This window comes from Poecilia mexicana, unplaced genomic scaffold, assembly GCF_051168715.1.
Source record: "Poecilia mexicana isolate PSO_F unplaced genomic scaffold, ASM5116871v1 scaffold_18, whole genome shotgun sequence".
NCBI classification, from domain to species: domain Eukaryota; kingdom Metazoa; phylum Chordata; class Actinopteri; order Cyprinodontiformes; family Poeciliidae; genus Poecilia; species Poecilia mexicana.
In genome coordinates, this window is record NW_028263387.1 from 16,510,805 (window position 1) to 16,533,431 (window position 22,627).

The 22,627-nt window shown below is 42.5% G+C and overlaps 1 protein-coding gene across 2 annotated transcripts in view; it reads right to left on the reverse strand.

Annotated features, from left to right (window-relative positions):
- Window positions 1-22,627, reverse strand: part of ppargc1a (peroxisome proliferator-activated receptor gamma, coactivator 1 alpha) — a 47,075-nt gene that overhangs the window by 22,909 nt on the left and 1,539 nt on the right. For both annotated transcript variants that reach the window (XM_088016206.1, XM_014986098.2), the window contains exons 2-4: window positions 21,293-21,472; window positions 2,498-2,692; window positions 1,034-1,159 (exon numbers count right to left, since the gene is read on the reverse strand). In XM_088016206.1, the coding sequence (XP_087872332.1) occupies window positions 1,034-1,159; window positions 2,498-2,692; window positions 21,293-21,472 (501 nt within the window). The remainder of the gene's footprint in view (window positions 1-1,033; window positions 1,160-2,497; window positions 2,693-21,292; window positions 21,473-22,627) is intronic.

A 22,627-nucleotide genomic window follows, 5' to 3' on the forward strand; every position in this document is an offset into this window, starting at 1 on the left:
TTAAAGTTCAAGGGTGTGAAAGGTCAAAATGTAAAAAGTTCAAGTTGTGCAACTATTTCTCCAAGGTACGGTACATTTAGCTAGTTAGTTATTTGGCAAACGTATAAGAGCAAAAAAAAGAGAGATGGGGCAAGACAGCAAGACTGACAAGTGAGTAACAACCACAGTGCAGCGTCGGCCCAGAAGTCTCAAAGGTGATGGTGGGAGGGCTTTCTGCCCATCATCCTAATTGGTAGGCCCCCCTAAGCATCACCACGCCACGCGGTACGCGCACCATGTCCTCCGGGAGTCCTCATCCACTCTGCTCCAGAAAGAGATGACTCAAAGGCAAGGTATGAAAATAGACTCAAATAAAGAAGATTGACTCACTCCACATGGAAATATAGCCCACAGATCGCACACTAATCAGTCTGCTCTTTATTTACCACGCGCTACGATCTGATGCACATGTTTGTTTTACTAGTTTGGACATTTTAGATATTGAACATTTTTCATTTTAAACATGAAGCACAGTGAGAGTTGTTTTATCCTCATCCACAGCCGTATAATGATTCGGGTAACTGATAATAACCAAATTATCATGGACAAAACCAAAAAGTTTTAGGATCATATAATGAGTTAGACTTTTTTTTTCTTTTATCCTGTCATCTGAAGACATCAATCTCACAAGAGTGCCAGTTTTTCGTTTTTCTTTCTTTCTTTATGTATTTTTTTAGCAGGGAATATACCAAGACATGTAAGTGTTGGAGCTAATGAGTCAACAGTGCTGATGCCTCGTATGGAAAGCCCAACAGCAATCAGCCTGTTTTCATTACCAGCCCGGCCTCCTGGGACAGCAGGCTCCTAAACCAGTCGCCTAACATCTTCTAAAGCGACCACCGAAACAGAAAATATGTGAAAGGGACAGACAGGGACCGGAATCAGAAAAAAAATATGTTGCGCACAAGTCTGAAAGAGAAAAAACAGCAGAAAGCCAATATGTGGATTTTATGTTCGAGTGTGAGTGTGTGTGAGAGTGTGTGAGTGTCCCCACCTTGACGACGGCAGGTGGTGGTCTGATCCGGTGGTTGCTGCTGGCTGCATGGTTCTGTGCCTTGCCACCTGTGTATTGATTATAGCTGAGCTGGGAGTTTGCGGGCGCCAGAAGGAGCTTCTTCAGCTGCAAATGGACCCAAACGGAACCAGAATGGAGGGAGAAGAAGGAGAAAGAAAGAGAGAGACACAGGCAGACATGGCGGGTTATGCAAAACGACCATTTTCCTTTCAATTACACAGCCTGGGTCCAGTAAATGTGCAATCAGTGGATTGATGTTACATTGAACAAATAAAAAGACAATGTTTATGGCACATTTAAAAGCCCAGATAGTTGTAAGGAGTTTATAGTATGTGACATAACAACAACAGAGTACTTTTCCTTTCTTGTGCAGGTGTTTTGGTGTCCGCATAACCAGGCTGCTCTAATGTGATTGAATAAACACACCCAGGCATTTACCTAAAGGTCATTTGGAAAGGGACCAGCATGGAATAAAATTAACCATAACACAAAATAACATAACATTTTCGGTCGAAAGCATAAAAAGCTGGTCACGAGTGCAAATTACAGGCCAGATAAACATTCTTTGTGTCCAAAAGTTTGGATTATTTTTTTTCAAATAGATGCATGTTTGAGGATCAGCTAGAAAAAAAAATATGATACAGGATTGATTTCTGCTTTCACTTATTGCCAATATTTAACCACTCCACTTCTGGTCCTTTATCTGTGTGTCAGTCACTGGAGTTCCATGTCAAGGGGTTCACACATTGAACAGCCACAACAATAGCATTAGTATGTAATTTGCACTGAGCAGGAAACACTCTCAGCCAATTTTTTTTTCTCCTCACCGAACACATGAACATTCAACAAAGTGTATCTTTAACACTGATTCTAGCAGACAAATGACCACTTTTGGAGTTTAAACTTGTTAAAAGGTCCTACCTGTACTAGCAAAATGGAAATAATCTCTATTGGTTTCCATGTATTTTCCAAGTTAGTAGACCACACTTTTCTGGACTAATGTGTTGAATATTCACACTTTGGTTCATAAGGTATTTGTTCATGGATAAATACAAAGGTGATTGTGAACTCTTGCTACACAGTGGAACCTGCAGGCTGCGAGGAAGGATGGATGGAAAGTCAAATGGATGGATGGATGGATGGACTGATGGGTGAACAAAAAAGGGATGAATAAATGGATACAACACATATGGATGGATGGACAAGCAGATGGATGGACAAGCAGATGGATGGATCAGTGGAAGAAGAAATAAAGTCTAGAACTACAACCAATTGTCTTTACTCTATTCCAACATATAGCTTGACATGGAAACCTATTTTTTTTAAATCTCAAGCATTATTAAGCTGTTTCAAGGCTACGTAAGAACTCTGGTACTCAGAATTAAAATAATTGGAAAAAAAAAACTGCACTTCAGAATGAAATCAAGTTCAAGATTGTTTTACCAAAGAAGGCTCCTCAGGCTCTGGGGTGTGAGGTGAGGCGTCTGGGGAGGAGGGACAGCTCCGGTCACTGGCATTGGTCACGTCCCCATCTGCCAGGGCCTCAAACGAAGGCAATCCGTCCTCATCCACCGGGATGCTGTCCAGGGTCTCTGTAAGCACTGCCAGTAAGTTGGCCTCATTTTCTTCATCTATCTTCTTAGAAAGGGGGAAAAGGAAGAAGGCAGGGACAAAACGCAGAAAGACAAGAAATATAGGGCATGTTAGTCAAGAGAAGTTGCATCTATTTTTTATTTTTATTTTATTTTTCTTTAGAGTGGGGTAAGGGCATTGGTTGCATGCACTTAGGCTTTCACTGTTAATATCTTTTGCAACAGCTGCTTTATTCTGGCAGGATTCAGAGCAACAAAATCTCCCTGCGTGCATGTGATTCAAGTGTGTCCTCATATTTTAAGCAAGCAGCTTACTGGACCAAAATAATATGTCCAAGAGAGAAACCTTTACTGGGGAACGGCAGAAAGAAGATGGGGTTTTGGTTCTGGTCTAGAGAGCGTTAGTGCTGCAAAGGAACAAATGAGCAGAAGTGGTTCCCACTCTTTCTAGAAAATACAGAATTCGATTAGCACAAAGTTGCAAGCGACCTTCTAATGCTAAACAAACGGCGTTAAGCTTAAACCGCTTTGACAGTAGAATACTTAAGGAATTACCATTAATGTTTCTCAAATATAAAGCTTTTTTTTTTGCCACTCTGATCTGCTTTGACCAAGGGCGTATCCAGAATGATTTTAAAAGGTGTGGCCAGGTGGGGAACAGTGATAAGCATCAAAACTCAAAGCCAATAAAATTTAATCGTTTTTATATTTCCATGATGAATGTTAGAGTGGGGAATTATTCTTGATACGTACTGTGCTACAGAGAATGAAACAAATGACCAACACGAGTACGTAACTTACATTGAATTCATTTTTTATATATAATGCCAGTTCACAATATGCTATCTTAAAGAAGTGCAAAAGTCACTTCAGTCTAATCACAAATACATTCCTACTTGTTCTAGTAATCAAATATTGATTTAAGTTCAGTTCATTATTCAAATTATAAATGATTGGAATAATTCAAGGGAAATCTGTCTAAGGAAACCAGCAGATTACATGGAGTCATTAACCTGCAGCCCTTATAAGTCAAAAGAGTAAATAAGTAAACAACAAATTCAATGAATAAATAAATGTTAACGGTAGAGATGCATAGAAAAAAAAAGTCACATAACTGAAAACTTAAAAATCCAGTCTATTCCTGATCAGTGAATGCACCATAACAAAGTGCCACTAGGTCGTGCGACCCCACAGAGAAGCTGGTCATTTTCAGAGTCAAAAGTTTAAAAATAAATGAAAAAAAAGCACAAAAGCTGTAAGAAACTATTAAAAATGTAGGTTATTGATTCTGGTTGATAGAATATAAAGCAAGACTTTGGTGACTGCTGGTTGTTTCGTTTTTTTTGTCGCGCTTCGGTCTATAAAAAGGAGCCTGCATTAGGCTATTCAGTTAAATTGACCGCGCCCCGACTTACATAACGTATAACTGTCGACCTCCATCTCTCATGGAACACAATGGATTTGGACAAGCTGGTCACTTTTTTTAAAATCTCTCAGTTAAGTCAGGAGCCAAAGCTCTCAAACCTTCTCAGTTGCCACTGTTAGTACGTAGTAACCCAGTAGAAGTTTAGGTACCAACCATACTTTTAGCACGTTTTTGTTTACATCAAACAGAAAGTACTCAAAGGAGAAATTCAGTGGAGAATATTTCAGTAATCCCAGAGCAGTATTTACTGAACTAGTCCTCGTTATGAAAGGTCTGAAAACCACTGGAATACACAAAGGCTGATATTTGCAATAAGTTTAGCTCATCCTCAATTTGAGATGCTAAAAAAAGATTAAAATGTCAACTTCGAATCTTGTAAACCAGTCCGTTCTAAAGCAATTAGAGTTAAACACACTCATGTTGGAAAACTGCCTGTGGTTCTACTATAAACTATCATTTCTAGAATGACTATAAATACATGCTGTTATTTAGAGACCTTAAAGATAAACTGGAATCGGCTAAAGCGAATATTGACATATAACATTGGCGTCTAGCCAGCAATGGCCCACTGTGATGGGGTGGCTACTGCCTTCCTACCTAACACTCGCCCCTCTCTGGTGCAACAAACACATAACATCAATTTCATCATTACAGCATGATTATTAGTTAACAGCTTAGATTGTGATGAATGTGAAACTGACTCTTATCAAGTGGATGCTGCAGAATAAGAAATATAAGACAGAAAATGTGCAAAACATGCAGATTCCTATTAAAAGTGACAGGAGTGGAGCTTGTTTGAAAGTAGAGTGAGTGTGTTTGCGTGTGTGTGCGTGTGTGTGCGTGTGTGTGTGTGTGTGTGCGTGTGTGTGCGTGTGTGTGTGTGTGTGCGCATTGCCCCGTCCTGTTTACAACCAGTGCAAGTTCTAGGGCCACAATCACCCAGGGGGTTGGGGTGAGGGGGAGGGGAGAGACTTCAAGAGAATGGAAAGATAAACAGTATTTTTGCCCTGGGACGTTCCGTTGTCAGCTGTATAGGAACAAATCCCTTTATGCAGGATTATCGTCACTCGTGACGACTTGTGGCCATCGCTACGCCACAGGGAAAGGTGGGGCAGCAGACGCAAAATCAGAATCTTACAAAGCAGCACTAAGGCGATGTTACTAATCAGAAAGCAGGCTAAGTTATACACACATCTTTACTCCTCTCTGTATTGCTTAACATGGTTATTCAGAAGCTCATTGAGCAAATCTTTTCCTAACAACGTAAACAGTCAGTTATTATTAAAAAATGATAGACAGGACATATTTCACAGAGATAACGTGGTGTACTGGGGCGATGCTGCATTGGCAAGCTAATGCCTTGCAGGAAATTGCTCTGTATGAGGTGGCATGCTGTTTAATTACTTGCAAGAAGCTTTAAAATTCACTGTGCTGGAACACAGTGCTACTGAATCCCTCACCGTTTCTCCCGCTTCCCAAATCATTACCTGAGCACTAAGCGAGCCGGTATTACCCGCTGATAAAGGCCCGGGCCTCGGCTTAGTCCAAACAGACATCCTAGTGCGAGGAATAAAAATTTAGGATCATTTTAGATGATCACAAATGGGTCTTTAATGAGCCAGCCATCTGTTTAGCCCGTACTCATCAACCATCCAATCAACTGCGTATTTAGGTGCAGCTTTATCCACCTCTTTCATCCTATTTAAACCTATAAATCTGCATTCTACAAAAAAAAAAAAAAAAAATGCAGTCACATTAAAAGCTGGGGTGTGTATGCTTCAGTATGTCACGCTTTTAGGAAGGAGCTGAGCAATTTGTACAGGCTACGGCTGGCTCAAATGTTTTTTTTTTTTTTTTTTTTTTTTTTTTAGCTCAATCCTGTTTGAAAAACCTCCACCGAATTTGCAGGCTCCCACAGGCACCGTGTATCCCCGAAAGATAACTCGGAAGGGACTCTCATATTCAGAGAGACACACTTGTAAAAAGCCTGAGTTGAGATGATCAGGCGGCAGCGCGCTCGCTGTTGCTCTCGTGGAGGCACTCGCGGGGCCAAGTGGGGATTTGAGAAACTGGGGTAAGGAGCAAACCACAGTGATAGTTTCTACCCAAGAGAGAAAATGATCTAATACCTATGTCCAGCTTAGGGACCACAACGTACAGTTTCGAACCAAATTCGGTACGCTTCCAATAAGCAATCTGTAATTTCTTTGGCATTGGGTTGAAAAAGAAAACCCAAAACAAACAAACAAGCAAACAAAAAAAAAAAAAACCCCGACAGAATAACCTGCCAACCAGCTGACGTCCATTCATATTGATCACTACAGCAGCAGCTGCTGAGAGGAAGAGAGGAAAGGACAAACAAAGAGCGGAGAGGGAAAAAAAAATTGTCTCTCTGGAAGCACTTTCTTGGCCATCTCGGCTTAATGGACCCCACAGAATTAAAGAGATCTTAACAATCCTGGGCTAATTGTGGGATCACTATATATTAACCCTGCTCCAATTCTAAAGGGTGCCATTTTGAAGTAGTTTTACTCCAAATGCCTCAATTAGCCATAAAACACACTGGCAAAAGCTGGCAAAAAAAAAAAACTCATCCCCCAGCACCACCACCACCCAATCTTCCCCCACCTCAGAGAGAAAAGAAAGCCAACCCCAGTTTGTTCATTATTAGGTGAGGCCCTTTTGTTATCTGGCAGCCTGTCTTTGAGATTGCCCTTGCCTTTTACTCTTTTATTGGGTCCTACAGCACAGCATTGTGTTCTAGGAGATTCTATTCATAGGGCTGATAATGGAAGGTGAAGGTGATGTTTTAGCGCACACTCACTTTCTGAACACGGAGATAAAACAGCAAAATTAGACCTACTTATAATTTTTTTGGGGGGGGAATTCCAATCCTCTGAGCAAACTCAACAATTTTTTCCACCTACCATTTGTGCATTAAAAAAAATGGTGAAAAATGATCCCAGATGTTGTTCAGCACACAGACCCTTATCACCGAGCGAGATTCCAAACGTGACAGACATGTCTAACGTGGAACGGCAAAGAATTTCCCTGATGTTTATTTATCAATAGCTCTCCCATTGTGCACAGCCTCGGAAAAAAGTTTTCGATGCGCTTGAGCTTTTTCTACGTATCGTCACGTTGCAGCCACAGACTTCAGTCCATTTATTGGAAATTTCGTGTGACGAATCCAAACCAGCTAGTCATAACTCTGGCAGGGAAGTTCATCTTCCAGATTGGCCGTGATCCTAAGCGTATAGCAATGGAGAATCTGTTGGAAACGTGAAAACTGTGGTTTGCACATGATCTCCGTCTAGTTGGACTGAGCGCGAGCAGTGTTGCAATGAAGTACGGACAAATGTTTGAGTGAGTACATGTGATGGTTTATGAGTTGGTCTACCACAAAAAAAACCTATAATTAAACTATATTTAAGATTGTGCTTTTAACATGACATTTGTGGAAAAAAAGTTTAACGTATACGAGCGCTTTTTCGAGGCACTTTACATTTGCCACAAATCTGCGCACCACCCATATATTTATGCGTTGCAAATGACCTTGTTCTGCGCCCGCTCAATTTCTATTTCCGCTCCTCCTTGTTCCTTCAGATTTCCAAGATTAAGAGGTTAAGCAACAAGTCAGACCTTCTAATAAGGGGCACAATCAAAAAAAAAAAAATCTGGTGGGGGTTTGGGGGGGTCACATGTGTGTGCGGCAAATGGGGCACAAGTATCAAGTCATCACAGCTTTACTCTGCCAAGACAAGCAGCCCTGGATTTGATAAACAAATAATGTCATTCTGTGTTATTACCCTCGGCCCCCTGATTTCAGAGGAAATAAATCAACGTCAGCCGTGCTGTTAAGGCGTTAGTCAGGCCTGACACGTCGGCCGGTCACACAGGCACAACATATGGCGGTGAGGAAGGAGGGAGGAGATGGAAAGTGGGAGGGGAAGGGGTGAGGTACGGCACGATGCGTGGCGGAGAGACAAATCATGGCAGCCGCCAGAGACGTCTGGTCATTTAGCATGAGCTTACTGAGATGGAGAGAGGGTGATTATGGCCTATGCGGGGCGGTGAAACCATACATAACACTGTTAAGTTTTTTTCTGAGTGCGAATGTGCCTACTTGCGTGTGTATATATATGTGTGTGTGTGTGTGTGTGTGTGTGTGTGACAAAGAGAGAGACAGCGGTGGAACAATCTAAGACTGTTCCAAATCATAAAACTAAATGTTAAACCTCCATCGTGGTGAATGGCTCACAGGATGTAAATGTGAGCTGGGGACTCTTGTCATTTTCCTTGTGACTCTAAAGCCAATAGAGCATCTATTTTTTAAAGTGATTTCCTAAGTAAATGATCCTTTGGACAGACTTTCTACGTTCTGGACACACCAGTCACAACACTGGTGGGGAAACGAGTATCTTTACACGAACAGAACAGAAATCCTTCCTTGAAGTAACCATTGGCTTTTCAAGCAGCTGTGTTTAGCTGCACATCTTTCGCATTTTAAGCCAATGATCAAACTGTCGCTGATCATTAACTGTGTGTTGTTTTTGCCATAGAAAGTACCCCTGCCTCAGTGCTTTTCTGTTGTTTCTTTGACAGACACAACTAACTATGCAGCTTTAGCGGTCAATGCCCTTTTTATGCTCTTTCTGATAATCTTTTCAATACAAACTAGTCTTGGACCAATGTTGTGGGGTTGTTTTTCTGTTTTCTTTATTTTCTCGATGTCCATCTGGTTGAAGCAGATGGAAATGCGTACCTCGCTTGAGTCTGCTGTACACTGTGAAAAAAAACCAACAACTGAATTTTACCATATTTATATAGTGAAATTCTGGGAACCACAACTGTCGGTATTTTGTCGTAAACTAGAGACATTTTTTTTACAGTGTATATTTTTTCCCAGTGAGAGGGAGAAGTCTCTCTCCAATTGCGAGATGAGCTTGCTCACCAAGAACGATCGTCTCAAAGTCGACAACTCAATGGAATCAACTTAAACTATGTTTTCTTTCTGGACTGGAATATGACTGGGTTGCAATCAAAAGAACTGGATTAACTTAAATCGACTTTAAACTCAGATTCTGTATGACCTGATATGGATAAAGTATATTGAGATTCCATCTGTGGTGAAGTGGAACTATCAAAATAAACTTCATTCAGTTTGAAATTTCAACAGTTTCACATCCGTTTTCTCGCATTTGCCAGAAGTTGCCAGCTTCAAATCCAGGTACAATAATCTCCGTTTGAAAATTGATGTAGGTCATAAATCAATGGGACGATGACTGGAATTGTCAATGACGACTGGGACATGTGGCTGCAGATCTCCTGTGGGAAACATTTGGGATTGTTACAGCATGGTGAGATGAGCTGACAAGGGAAAAGAGGGAGGAAAATGATGCGAGAGTGAGCCGAGGGGAGAAGGAGAACTGTTGTTGCGCTTGCTGACACAGGCCAGATCCAATTGAGACACCTACTCAAGGGATGTTGGCAATGCTGCTCTCTCTAGTTTTCATTTAACCAGTGACAAACCACCTGAACTCCGTCACCAGTCTGCTGAGATCTGGAGAAAGTACCACAGATGCCTTTTCTGTGTGACAAAAATTGTCCAGTTGCTTTTGAGGCTTTTTACAGGCAGAACCAAGGAGATTAGAATCTATGGAAGTAGATTAAGGATGGGGTGTATAGATCCCTGAAAAAAAAACAAGAAAAAAAACTAACTTCTGACCAAACAGAGAATAAATCACCTGCGGCAGTCTTCGTGGGAACACATGTTATCAGACAGCTTATCCAAATAGCTGATAAGCTCACAGGTTGTTGTATATCCTGGTCAGATCTCTCGATCTAGACTCCCTGTCCAAGATGCTGTTGTTTTCCTCTTCCAGCCATTTCACAGATGGTCCAAGCAACCGTTTGCTAACACCAACCAAATCACACAGCATCATAATGACTGGACACGCTCTCCTTTTGTTTTGGCAGCCACTTCCCAATCGGCTTGGCATGAGGAAACCCTGATTGCTGTGATTGCTCCGACTGTGGCTCGCTCTGACGGCCACAGCAGGAGGGGTGAGGAAAAACAGAGATTTGGAGTCTCAAATAAAGAATATTCAGCTAGATGCAGAGTTGGGATGAGGAATGGTGCTTCCCTCTGCTTCTCCCACCCCCTCCATACCCCCCACTTTCCTAATGGCATGCAAATAGCTATTTGCTTAAGTCGGCAGCTCTGAATGTGCACTTCTAAGCAAGGGGCCTTTGAACCGACTGTTACACTGCTGATAATGTGTCGGGAGAACACAGGGCGGGAGGACAGATTAAGCCCAGAGAGAAAGAAAGAGAGGAAAAATAAAAATAGAGCACAGCAATGGTTTCTGCTGTCCATCTTTTTTTGCAACATTTTCTGGCCAGCTCGCCGGTCTGTCATTAGCGGCCAAGTGTAGCTATCCATAAAACAATTACACACGGACACACACAGAGAAAGGCTGGTCATTTTGATTTTGACATTTACATAGATCTCCTACAGGACTAAAATGGACCAGAATTTCTCGCTATTATCTGCAGCTGACACCACTTCCACACTCACACACACACACACACACACGCACGCACACGTGCGCAGATACCTGCACAATGCGGCTCCTGACCTTTCGGGCTCTGCCAAACTCATTGAGGGTTCGCAGTGTTTCATTTGTCAAAGTAATGTCTTTCTCGGAGCGTTGCCAATGTGAGGGAAAACCCGGACGAAGTGGACAAGACACAGCGGTCGATGGCGCTTCAGACAATAGACACATAAAGGGCTCTTTCTTTCTGCATCACCATTTCAATAAACACTTTTACCGGCTTGTACATTTTGACTCTGGGACTTGCTATACAAATTCAAGTCAATTTGATTCCTTTATATCGAATTTGTTCCTCGGTGCTTTCTGGATCCAGACAGGAGACGGCGGCGGCGCCTTTCCTTGCACATCTTCAAATGCCATCTGTTTCCTGGATTCTCGTGGCTGAACAAAGCGTCGGCTTCACAAGAACTTTTGCGCAAATAGGGATGCACGCGTTGTTGCACAGAGAAAGAAGAACATGAAAGGAACAGTAGACATAAGTCGATGCAATCCCTGCTCGACTACATGAGGCAGGGGTACTATGAGAACAGACGAAGGAGCTTCTCTCTGCAGTTGTGCTTTGCTGAACGTCAAGACCTGAATTCTGCCGTAATCTGGGATCCATTTGGATATTTTGCCTTTATGAGGAAAAGGTTTTCTTTTTACAGCTTCCAACTTATACGCCACGGCTCCACACCCTGCGGGGACGCTTGATGACAAGTGTCAAACACTCAAAATCCCTTCTACTTTGAGAACTGAGGCTTTTATTGAGGAGAGCCTGCTGGACTGAGAGTGGTCTTCTGGAAGGACAATAATCAACAAGTAATTTGAGAGATTTCCTGAGTTGAACACCATTGATGAGGTCCTCAACTCCACAAAGAAAGAAACAATGCTAACAACTGCTCCAAAGCGCAGACTTCTAGAAACTAAAACAAATATATTTTTACAATCCAACTAGTTTCTGCATCCATCGCGACAGAAACTCATCGAAAACCTTCTTTATTGTTATATTATGTATAATAATGTGTTTATAAATTAATGCGTTCTGGTTCAAAGTGAAAGTAATGTTTTTTTTTTTATCTCTCTGGTGTGAGAACATACCCATGAAAGCTTTCACTTTAGCCTTCAGGAGCTACTGATTAGGGGCAAGTGAGTCATCCAAGCATCAACTCTCTCATGCAGCAGCAGAGCCTAAGAGAGCCTCTTGAACTATTTGAGGCCGTTACAGACTTAAATGCTTCAGGAGAGAGGTGGTGAGGGGATAAGCTGGAGATAGAGGCATACAGTCCACATTATGAAGCTCAAATAAGATGAGTATTGTTTTTTTATTTTTTGTTTTTTGATTTTTGGGAGTAATTTAGTCCTTCTTGTGCACAGTTCTGGACTGTCATGAGCAAAGGGGCAGCAAGATCAATGTAAATCATAAAAAATGATTACTAAACATTAATTTCACTTTTAACTTTCTCCAACTAAACCTACTTATAATTGCCAAATACTTTTAAATATATGTTTCTTTTTATTCAACTCCCTACAAAAACAACACAATTAGAGGTGCACCGATATGAAAATGCGAGACGCGATATTTTTGCTGCTGTGATGGCCGATAACCAAATTTGACCAATAGTATCCAGATTTCTGATATTGAATCTCTGCTTCAGATAAACATCCCAACAATACTGCACCGCAACGCTATCACACGCCCAAACAAATACCACATGGCAAGGTGGAAATAAACATTGGCTGATACTGGCCCAGTTTTACCACTGGGACAGATATCGGCCGATACCAACGCATGGTGCGTCTCTAGCCACAACATTTCTAGTCAAAGTGACTTCTTATACCTTAATCTGCATTACTACACTCAGTGGAAACCATCTTAGCACTACTGCAGAAGCTGATATCTCAGTTCTTCTTATCATCACCATTAGATATGCAGCCATTCAGCACCAAGGAAAATATATAGTGCTCCAGGATTGGCTGCTTTGGGAGAATGCCGGTAGCATGACAAGTAGCACTGCGCCTAGCTATTTCAGGTTCCCAAGCTAATTTTTCTTTTAAATATTTCAGCTATGTTCAACAAAGAACATATGTTAATAGGTGGATCTGCAAATATGCATTAAAGCATCATAAACAACAAAAAATGCAAAAGTATCAATTCCAAGCACACTTGGAAGCACAGTTATGCTAACCGCTCGTCTTGTGATCGGAATTTCATTTATTGTCTTGCCTCGTGAGTCGGCTTCATCCTTACCCCTCTGCTCTGTTATAATAAAAGGTTTCTGGAAAATGTATTGGGTATTCTCAGAATATGACAGAGTACTGGAAAAGAAAGCCCGGTCAGTGCTTCTTAATCACTGCCACGGCATATGCACGCACACACACACATGCACGCACGCACACAAGTGGGATTGATGTGTATTTTACTCCAAAAAGACTGTGCTTCACCATGAAGAACTGAACCCTCTGACAGAGAGCTCCACTTAACTCTCCCCTTTCCTCACAGCATAATTTCACCGGACTGTGATTGTTTTCAAAAGACAAGTTACGGCTTTCACCGTGGCCTTTTTACACCTTCCTGCAGCTTTTCTTTTTATCGGTGTGTTTCATCTTTCAGCCGACGCCACCCATCTTTCCGATGCATCGGGAGCACCGCGTGACAGCATTCTAGGAACTGTTTTTATTTTTTTTTTCCGTGCTATTAAATAATTCACGGAAGGCGAGTCTTACTGCTCAGCGTCATTACAGCATGTATGCGTTTGTGCCGAGCATTAGTTGTGCTGCTGCGGTGGTGCTGGTGGTGGCGAGGAAGGGGGGGATTATTGGCTTAGTGTTTTGGCCAGGTTAAATTGAAACAGGCCTGAAAGGCTCTTAGTGGAGATTACCCTAGGTACTAAAAATAATAATTTTGTCCTCACTCCCCCCCTCCCACCCCCCTGCGCCCCCACACACACAAGCAAATAACGTCTAGCCAGAGACGCATCTGATCTTTGTATCAGTTACGTAAAGGCACACACGATAATGCAGAAGTTGGCGGCTCCAGTGCGATGACAGGGAATGGTATTCACCGAGGGGGGGCATGGGGATCAGCTGGGGCAGCAACACCAAACATGCATCAATCAGCAGCAGAGGCCCGCTGGGATCAAGTGTGTGAGGGAACAAGACAGGCAGCCAAACAGCAACCGTCAGACTCAGAGATGTTTCCTTGCTTCTTTTCCAAACATTCCCCGGAGGTTCAGGGGATCTTTTTTGTTTCCTTTTTTTTTTTGGCCACATCCAACTCTCTGTTTACTATCTTCTTACTCCTCCCCCCTCCAATTCTTCCTTCTTCCTTCCAGCCGTCCTTTCCAGAAGCGACATTTGTGGGCCAGAATATATTTGTTTAGCCTCTGCCGCTCCAAACTTCCCATCAGCCAAGAACAAATGCTTTGCCTCGGGAGCGGGAAGACAGAGAGAATGGAGGGAGACGAGAGCCCACAGCAGGTTGGGAGCTCTTGTTGTGGAGTGGATCTGACAGACGCTCCGAGATGACACGGGCTTGGACAGCCCACGTCTTGCATCCCTCGCTACTATACATCTGCGCCCATTTGTCTACACTTCCCTCTCATTTGTGCATCCCAAAACAGCATGGCTGCTGGTCTGAAAGCCGGGCTTGACAGTGATGGAGGATTTCCTCCATCAGACAGTGCAAACAATGCATCAGTGCAGTAAAAAAATCTGCGGGGAACCTGAGATCAGGAAAGTATGGCGTATTCTAATAAGACTCACTTGAGAAAATGATATTATACAGTAGAATATGATAATTCATACACCCTTTTGCTGGAGCGGTGAACTGGTGCGGGTGGCGCACTCTCAAATGTCAGCATAAATTTGCAAAATGAGCGCGAGCAGCGTGCAGCAGGGGAGTGGAAGCGGGGACAGGAAGGGGTTTCTGCCGGTTGCATATGTGTTTTTTAGAAGCGTGTGTGTGTGTGTGTGTGTGTGTGTGTGTGTGTCTGTCTCTTTCAGCTCACAGGAGTATGTCGCCAACAAGTGTTTGAGCTAATCTACGCCTGCTTGTCTCTACAAGAGAGGCAGGAATGCTGGAGGAAAAACGTTCATCCCAGCTTGTTCTACCACAACCAGCCAGCTCGGTTAATCAATCCACCCTGGGACAGTTCCATTAAAACCACCTCCAGAAGAAAACACTCTACGTGTCTTCACTCTGTATGAATTCACAACACATAGACCCCGTAGTTAAAGTTCGTGCTTAATGTTTCTTCTCTGGACAGTTATTTACAGATGACTGATGATTATTGACCAGAGAATGAGTAGCAGGAGGCGACTCATGATGTTCTTGTGTGAAATATGCACTGAAAGCAGAACACGTAGAGGTTTTCAAGTCAAAGTAACTGCCTGGCCACACATTCTGTGTCTAAACTTTAACTGGGCCATTCCATCTCATGATTCCACTTTGATTTAAGGTATTTTTTTATATAATTCTGGTTGTGCTTAAGGTCGTTGTTCTGCTTGATGTCCCATATTTTTTTATTTTTTTTGTTTTCAGTGTTACCCTGTATTCAACTCCATTCATCTTCCCCAATACTGTAAGCAGTTACTCTGTCCCTACTGGAAGAAAGCACTCACACATCATGATGCTGCCACCACTATGTTTCACAGTAGGGATGCTGTGTTCAGGTATCGTTTAGGCTGCAGAGCTTGTTTTCTCCCACTCACTGCATTTTTGCATACAGGTCAAAAACAAACAAACAAAAAAAAAACAAATCCAAGTTTGTTCTCATCTGATTAGAACAGTTTCTACTACGTTTCCCGTAGATGTTTGGTGGAAAACTGAAAGTAGAACTGCCCCAACTTGTAATTGTTTTGAATGCCTTAATAGGTCTGCAGCCATGTAATACTCTCTGAAAAGAGCTGAACTTCCCATCGCTGACGGATATTGTTAAATAATCTAAAGTTGCTTTTCTTTCCTCCTCAACTTCAAGCCTGAACTGTTTACTACATCTCTACTGCACATCAAGAATTTTACACCACTTCAGTTTTGTACCACTTATTCTAACTGGAAGTGTTTTCTTATGCCGTTATTCTCAATTTTCTTCACACAAGAATAGTGTTGGTGGTGAATTATTTTGCACCACAATTTCCCTTGTAATCTTGTCTTTGTATAATTGCTGCTTTAAGACGGTAACAGACTTTTTTGTCTTTTCCCTTAAAGCTAAGTGTTAGCTTTAACTTTTGGGTGCAGATAATATGGAGTTATACAAAAGTAAGACACCTAGAGTGTTATTGAGTGCAGGTACGATGCAAACTGCTTATAACCTCTTAAGAGAACCTTATTTTAAAAAAAAAAACTGACTATCCCTTTAAGCCTGCGAGCTTCTGGGCAATAAGGCGCAACTAAACCTAGACAAAGCTTGGTAATGCTGTTTGAAAGCTGATTCAATCACCACATCCTGAAAATGACATAAACAAGATAATAAAAAAAAAACACACCAACATATGTGCGCTCACATTTAAACACCGAGTATGGCTAATATCAGAGTAATGCTTTAAGCTTCGGCATCTTATTTTACTACTTCCTAAGCTCACAACCTTTTGCTTCCAATCCGCAGGCTTTGGGTTTGGTTGGCTAACGTCCAAGCCTCTCCTCGTCCATGTGACTACTTCCCTACCCATCTGTCCCGGTGCCTCTTTGTGTCTCCCCTTTCTTTCCCTCCTCTCTTTCTTCCTGCGCTCGTCCCTGCGCTCCACCTGTCCATCTATCATCGAAGTACTTCACAAAAGGAACACATGCAGAGGCAGAAAGCATGTAAAAAGATAAGCCCGGAGCCAGTTTTCCCCTCCAAACCACACATGCCAACTCGGAGCCAACAACAGCTGTAAATGCCGTCATCTGCATATGCGGGACGCGGTAGCTGCCGCGAGGCGTCCATCACTGGAATCCAGAAAAGCCCAAACCGCGACGGAAGCACATTTCCATCTATCAAAGCGTGGAGGCTAGAAACGAAACCCAAGTAGTGACCTGTGGTTCAAAAAGACGTCGGGTCACACTTCTGGTGCTGTTATCTTTGGCAGTACACGGGGAACTTGTTGGACTGGCTAGCCCCTTAACAACTGCAGTCAGAAATAGACCGGTGGACTTTCGCGGTCGGCTCATTTTGAAGAGGTGTCAAATACGCCGGGGCCGAGAGCGATAGCCGCTGTGTGTGTGCGTGTGTTAAAAGGCAGGGGTGTGGCATATCGCTCCCCACATTTTGTGTTGGGGACAGTTGGGACGATGGCAGGGAATGAAGCAAAAGGCCAGCCAGAGGACAGCTTGTGATCTGAGGACACACGCTGCTTTCAGAACACAACCGCACATGTACACAGATAGAAACATTGATGAAGCCACTCTTCAGTGGATTAAAAAAAAAAAAAAAGGCTGCAGAAAATTTCCATTCCTCCGTTTACATTTTTTTTTGTGTGCGTGTGTCTGGTTCTAACTTTTCAAACCTTCTTCTTTACTCATTTACTACAACGCCGCATCAAACCTCGCGCTGAATCAAATACCCAGGTGCCATAGAAAACAGCAGGTGTTTGTCTTTCCCTCAAAGCTGCAAATCATTTCAACAGCTGACTAACTGAACCGGTGAATGCAGGTTCACACATCCAAGGAGCAGATTGTTTTGATGGGGATATTAAAAGGGGGGGCTCAGTGTGACAGCTGCACCCAGCTGTTACACATGTTGCTCCAAAACAGCCCTGATAATCTGCTACCTGCTGGAACGCTATGGCGTACGCAAGAGAGGCAGAGACGGGATGCAAGTAAAGCAAAGGACCCTTCTTGCAGGTCTTTCTGCAATATGAGCAATTATTAACACTTTCTCTAAATCTTCAACTTTTCTTTGCGTGTTTCTCTCCTCCGTGCAGAGGCCAACGTGGAGGAGGCGCAGGAAGTGCAGCTGCTGCCCCAGCTCTCTGATTCCTGCCAAGTAGCAAACTTTCCTCTGTCAGATTAAATAGGATTAGCCGGCCCTGCTGTATGATGAACTCAAAGCTTCCTATGGTGACTTGTAACTCTCCAAATATGCAGGGGGGTGGGGGGGTAAAAAAAAAAAAGGTCAGGGAAATGTATTACTTGACTTGCAACCTATTTTCACAATATCCCTTGAACTTATTTACATTGTGTCATGGTACGACCAAAAACAGGTTTTGCCTTTTACGGAGACTGTATGTGATAAACCACAACAAAGTAGCATTTGGTGTTAGTACTCAACCCCCTGAGTTAATACTTTGTAGACCCACCATCTGTCCTTGGGGATACATCTCTGCCCCTTTTGCGCAACTAAAAACAGAATTTTTGGTATTTTCTTTTTTTTAAAAATCAAAATAGATCAATTAGAATGGATGGAGAGTGTCTGCGTGCAGAACTTTTTAAACCACGCCACAAACCGCTCCGTTGTTCCTCTGGCTGCATGTTCAGAGTTGTCCTGCTGATTGGTGAACCTCCGTCTCAAGTCTTTTACAGACAAATAGACCCTGCTTCGTATATTTCTCCAAAACTTTCTCTCTCTCTCTTACATCCCAGTTCGATGACTTCTTAAGCCAGTTGGCTGCACTAAATTTTAATTTGAGAAATCAGATCAAAGGTGGCTGAAAATAAAATGGTTCATGTACCATTTTTCTACAATTTCATAACCACACGTCACTCGGTGATCTGGTACTAATCTGACAAAAGGCATAAAATGTGCTTGTGACACAAAAACACAGGTTCTTGTTGTCTGGACTGCTGAGGGTGTGAAACGTATCAATGAAATTTGCCCGGTTTACATGGTGCAAAAATCCCACGCGCTGAGGTACGCTACCATGTGCACTAAGGTGCACATGATTCAGCCTCTCATCCCAAGTTTCTCTCATCATGCAAAATTCCATTGTGTGTAAAAATGACACACATACTCACGCAGGCACATGTATACTCTCTCATTGGTATTTTTATCCATCCCCAGAGCCACTCGGTGGCTGCTAGCCATATCACTCTACAGACTACAGAGGAGCCACGGTCACACTAGCTAGTACTTAAGACCCCCCCTCACCTCCCCTGTTTGGGGTAGTCTACAGCTAAAGAATGCAAGGTGATAAATAGAGCCAAACACGGAAAGAATTTAGTCTGTTATCAACTGCTGCCTGCAAGACCACCGAGGACACGCGCGCACATTCACACAAAGACAAAACGCACAACAGAGACCCTGGAAACGTGACCACATGACAGGGCCATAGGCGCGCACATGCGCCGGCTCCTCACACAGGGTTTTTCCTCCTGAGGCGAGGCTAAAGCATCCAATCTCAGCCTTTCTTGTCTATCTCTGGCACTGATAAAGGTTTATAATGAACTGGGGACTACAACTCAGTCCCCAAGACTGATGGCTTTATGGCCCTGGCCAGATCATCACCCTCTGTGGACTTTTGCTTGCCACCGGGCAAGAACAGCAAGAGAGCCAGAAGGAGAGAAAGCGGAGGGCAAAGATTAAAGTTTTACAATCCAACCTTTGAGAAGTATTTTGCAATACTCCCCATTCCTATGTCCATGGTTTACTACGGACACGTTTTCTCAGATCTGTGCCGCATTACTAGGTTCGGGCTGAAATAAATGCAGGAATTTGATAAAGGAGCCTACCGTCGCGGCCAGGAGCCAAACTAGAGGACAAAGGTCCTCCTGGGCGTTATCTTCTTCTTCCTTATCTTTTGTACTCCAATGTAAAATTGTGTTTGTAAACTAGTAACAGATGAACAATTTGTTTGGGTTGCATTCAAGAATATGATAAACTGTTCTGTTGGGGCCGGGGGGGTTATTCCACCGTGCTGCAAGTACAAATACGCTTCACGCTGCCATAAAGCATAGTGTGGCCACAGACACTTCTGACGAGTAAAATGATTCAGAAGTGACCAAATATTTCTCATTAAAGTGACGTCTGTCTCATGTTATCTAGTTGCTGTCAGAATGTGACTTTTTCTAATGAAATGTGTGCAAGCTAGTGTTTTTATCCCTGGATGTAAAGTTGAAGCTTTTAGGGTTGACTTCATATTGCTTCATATTGGGACTCTAATATCTAAAAACTGTCAGCACTTCTTGTCAAGCTGGCCGGTAACACTCGGTTACAAAAGAATCCAAGAAGCTATCAGAGCTTTGTTCAATGGGAAAAAGCTATTTTTAAATTTATATTTTGCATTCCTCTCAGAGTTTTGCAGCTCATTAACAGTTAGCAACTAACAAAGCGACAGTTCTCCTTTAAAGAGTAGTCCTTGGCAGGCCCTGTTGAACTGACAGAATCGACTAGTACAACTGTATCATCGGGTTAAGCAGGCATAACTAAAAAAAAAACAAACTAAAAAGGAATCAAAGCGTCTGACACAGACGCAGAAGCGTCTATTTATCGTTCAGCATCTGCAGATTCATATTATTTTGGTTGTTTCTGTGGAAGCTAGCTTCAAATTATTTGTGAAAATGTCACCAATTCACTCACTTTTTCAATAATATTGTTGAGAAAATGTGGCTGGGACCATCGAACACCTGGGCGCAATGCTATATGGCATGCTATTGGCTGGCGCTTGCAAATCAAGGAGCATCATTCGTTTTTCCTGACATTATTTGGCTTCAGGCCTACTCAGAAGAGCAAAACCACGGAAGTCTGTACATGTTAACTTAAGCAATAATGTTGCTTAGATTGCTTCCACTGCACATTAAAACATATTAGGGTATATTTGGTTTTTGAAACAGCAGGCATTTTTTGGAGAGGGTGTCACATATCGCAGATTTCAGCTTTCTTGTTGGAGGCTGTGGTCTCTAAATCCCATGATATTAGCTGGGAATACGGGGAGGATTTGTGGACTTCGGCCAAGCACCACAGAATAGCTTAAATTTTTACTGTGTCTACAAGCTTTGTATTTGTGGCACTCAGAAGACAAAAAAAAGAGTTCTGGACAGTATGTAAATATTGTGAAAATTATTGAGCTGGCTAACAGTTAGCTAATGATGGTAAAGTTAGCATCTTCTTTGAATACTCCTTCGGTTGCTATGTTATGTTGACGAGAGTCCATTAATAATGATTGCTGGTTGACATTTACATTTCAGTTACAAAAGTGTCTAAGAAGCCTCTGCCATCTGAAAATCATTTTTGTGGAGATTTTGGGGATTTTTGCTAATCATGACCAGATGCTAAAGTTAGCATCTGCTTCTTAGCTCCAATCTAAATGGCTCCTGCACAGGATTTAAAGATTCTAGATGGCATTTCATCATTTTTAGTTCAAAATCAAAAATACTTAAACTGATCACACTGGAACTGGACCATTCTGCATCAAAAAGAGCTCCTTTAAAACTTTTTAAGTTAAACTATTTTTATTACCATCCTGCATTAACTGAGAGTAGAATAAAACTGAAAGTATAATAATAATACCTGTCAAATCTGCACTGCTTACAAATGACTAACAACAGTTTAGGATTTGTGAGAAAATGGATTCTTAGTTTTCCTCAAAATATTACAAACATCTAAGGATCTTGAAGACATTATGTAACGGCTCGTCTCCTCAGCACGATGCATTGTTTCCACCCCCAAACAATAAGCTGGCCTGAAACAGGTCTGTAAGGTCAATTTACCTCAAAAAGATTAGACGCTTCATTCCCATACTGAGAGGAAATGATCTCCGATTGGTCGCTGTACCATTTAAGGCCACCCAGGAAGCTGTCGGCATCCAAGTCGCTGACATCCAGCTCTGAGAGGTCAAGTTCAGGAAGGTCTGGGCAGAGGGGCTGGTCTTCACCAACCAAGGCAGCACACTAGAGAAAAACAGAAACAACAAAGATGTTTAGGGAGATAGAAAAAAAAAAAAAGTCTTCCAGCACCTGCACTCTAAGAATCAACTTCAAACGCAATAGTATAAAATATTCTACATAAACAACTTATCCCACTGGAATTTGTATTATTCACCACTCCCCTTGGTGCTCTGCGAAGCCATAATTAATCAATAACTTTTCTCACAATTACTCCATTTGTTATTAACAGACCTGCTACGACAGTGCTGTGTTTAGATTTTTTTTTTTTTTTTTTTTCAGGAGTCTGCAACCTGTTTCCATTTAGCTTCTCTCCACCTCCAGTACACTGCGTACACCGGAGAGGCCATGGCCTCCCGGCTACTAAATGCTGCCTGTTGACATTTTGTTATTCACCAGCCTCTTTTATGTAATCTAGCCAATGTGTATACTTTTGTAGCAGCTGTTCCTGCTTCCTGGGTGTACAAATCATCAAGTCTCGCCCTGGCTGCAGACTGGAGCAGGACGGGGGTCTCGGTGAGCGAAACAAACAGGAGGCTGGCTCTTTTATCACAGAAAAATAAACATTGATTTAAATCTTTGCGAGGAAGACTTTAAAGAACTTAACATCCTATACTCGAAGGGATTGTTTTGGCAATGGAAATCCAAACCTTTGGGAGAGGGAAAAAAAAGTGATCTTGCTGCGGCCATGGATGTTTATTACTTAGCTAAACACACATTAGGCGTTTATGAACGCCACAGGGAGGGGTTACGAGAAATACAAGATAGACATCCTCAGGCAAAGCCGTAATGGGTGTTTGTCCCCTGCAGAGAGGGAGTCGGGTTCGGATCAGGAGCAAAAGCTGAGACGGGGTTGGGATGCTGTGCCAAGTAGGAAAACCCGTCCAGATCTCGATGTCACAGTTCGTATTTCCACTGGAATTTGCCAACAGTCGCGACTGTGATCAGACGACTGTCATGGTGCAAAATGCAACAGAGAGGTGTAACAGATTCACTGCGCCACCACCTCTCATCACCTTTACGTGATCCAGCAAGCAAAAAAAAAAAAAAAAAAAAAAAGGGGGGGGCGGCGGTAAAAAAAACACAAACTGTTCAGATATTCAGAGAGTGGACGTCCTGTACTTGAATTATCTCACGCACGTCTTGGTAAACTAATGAAAT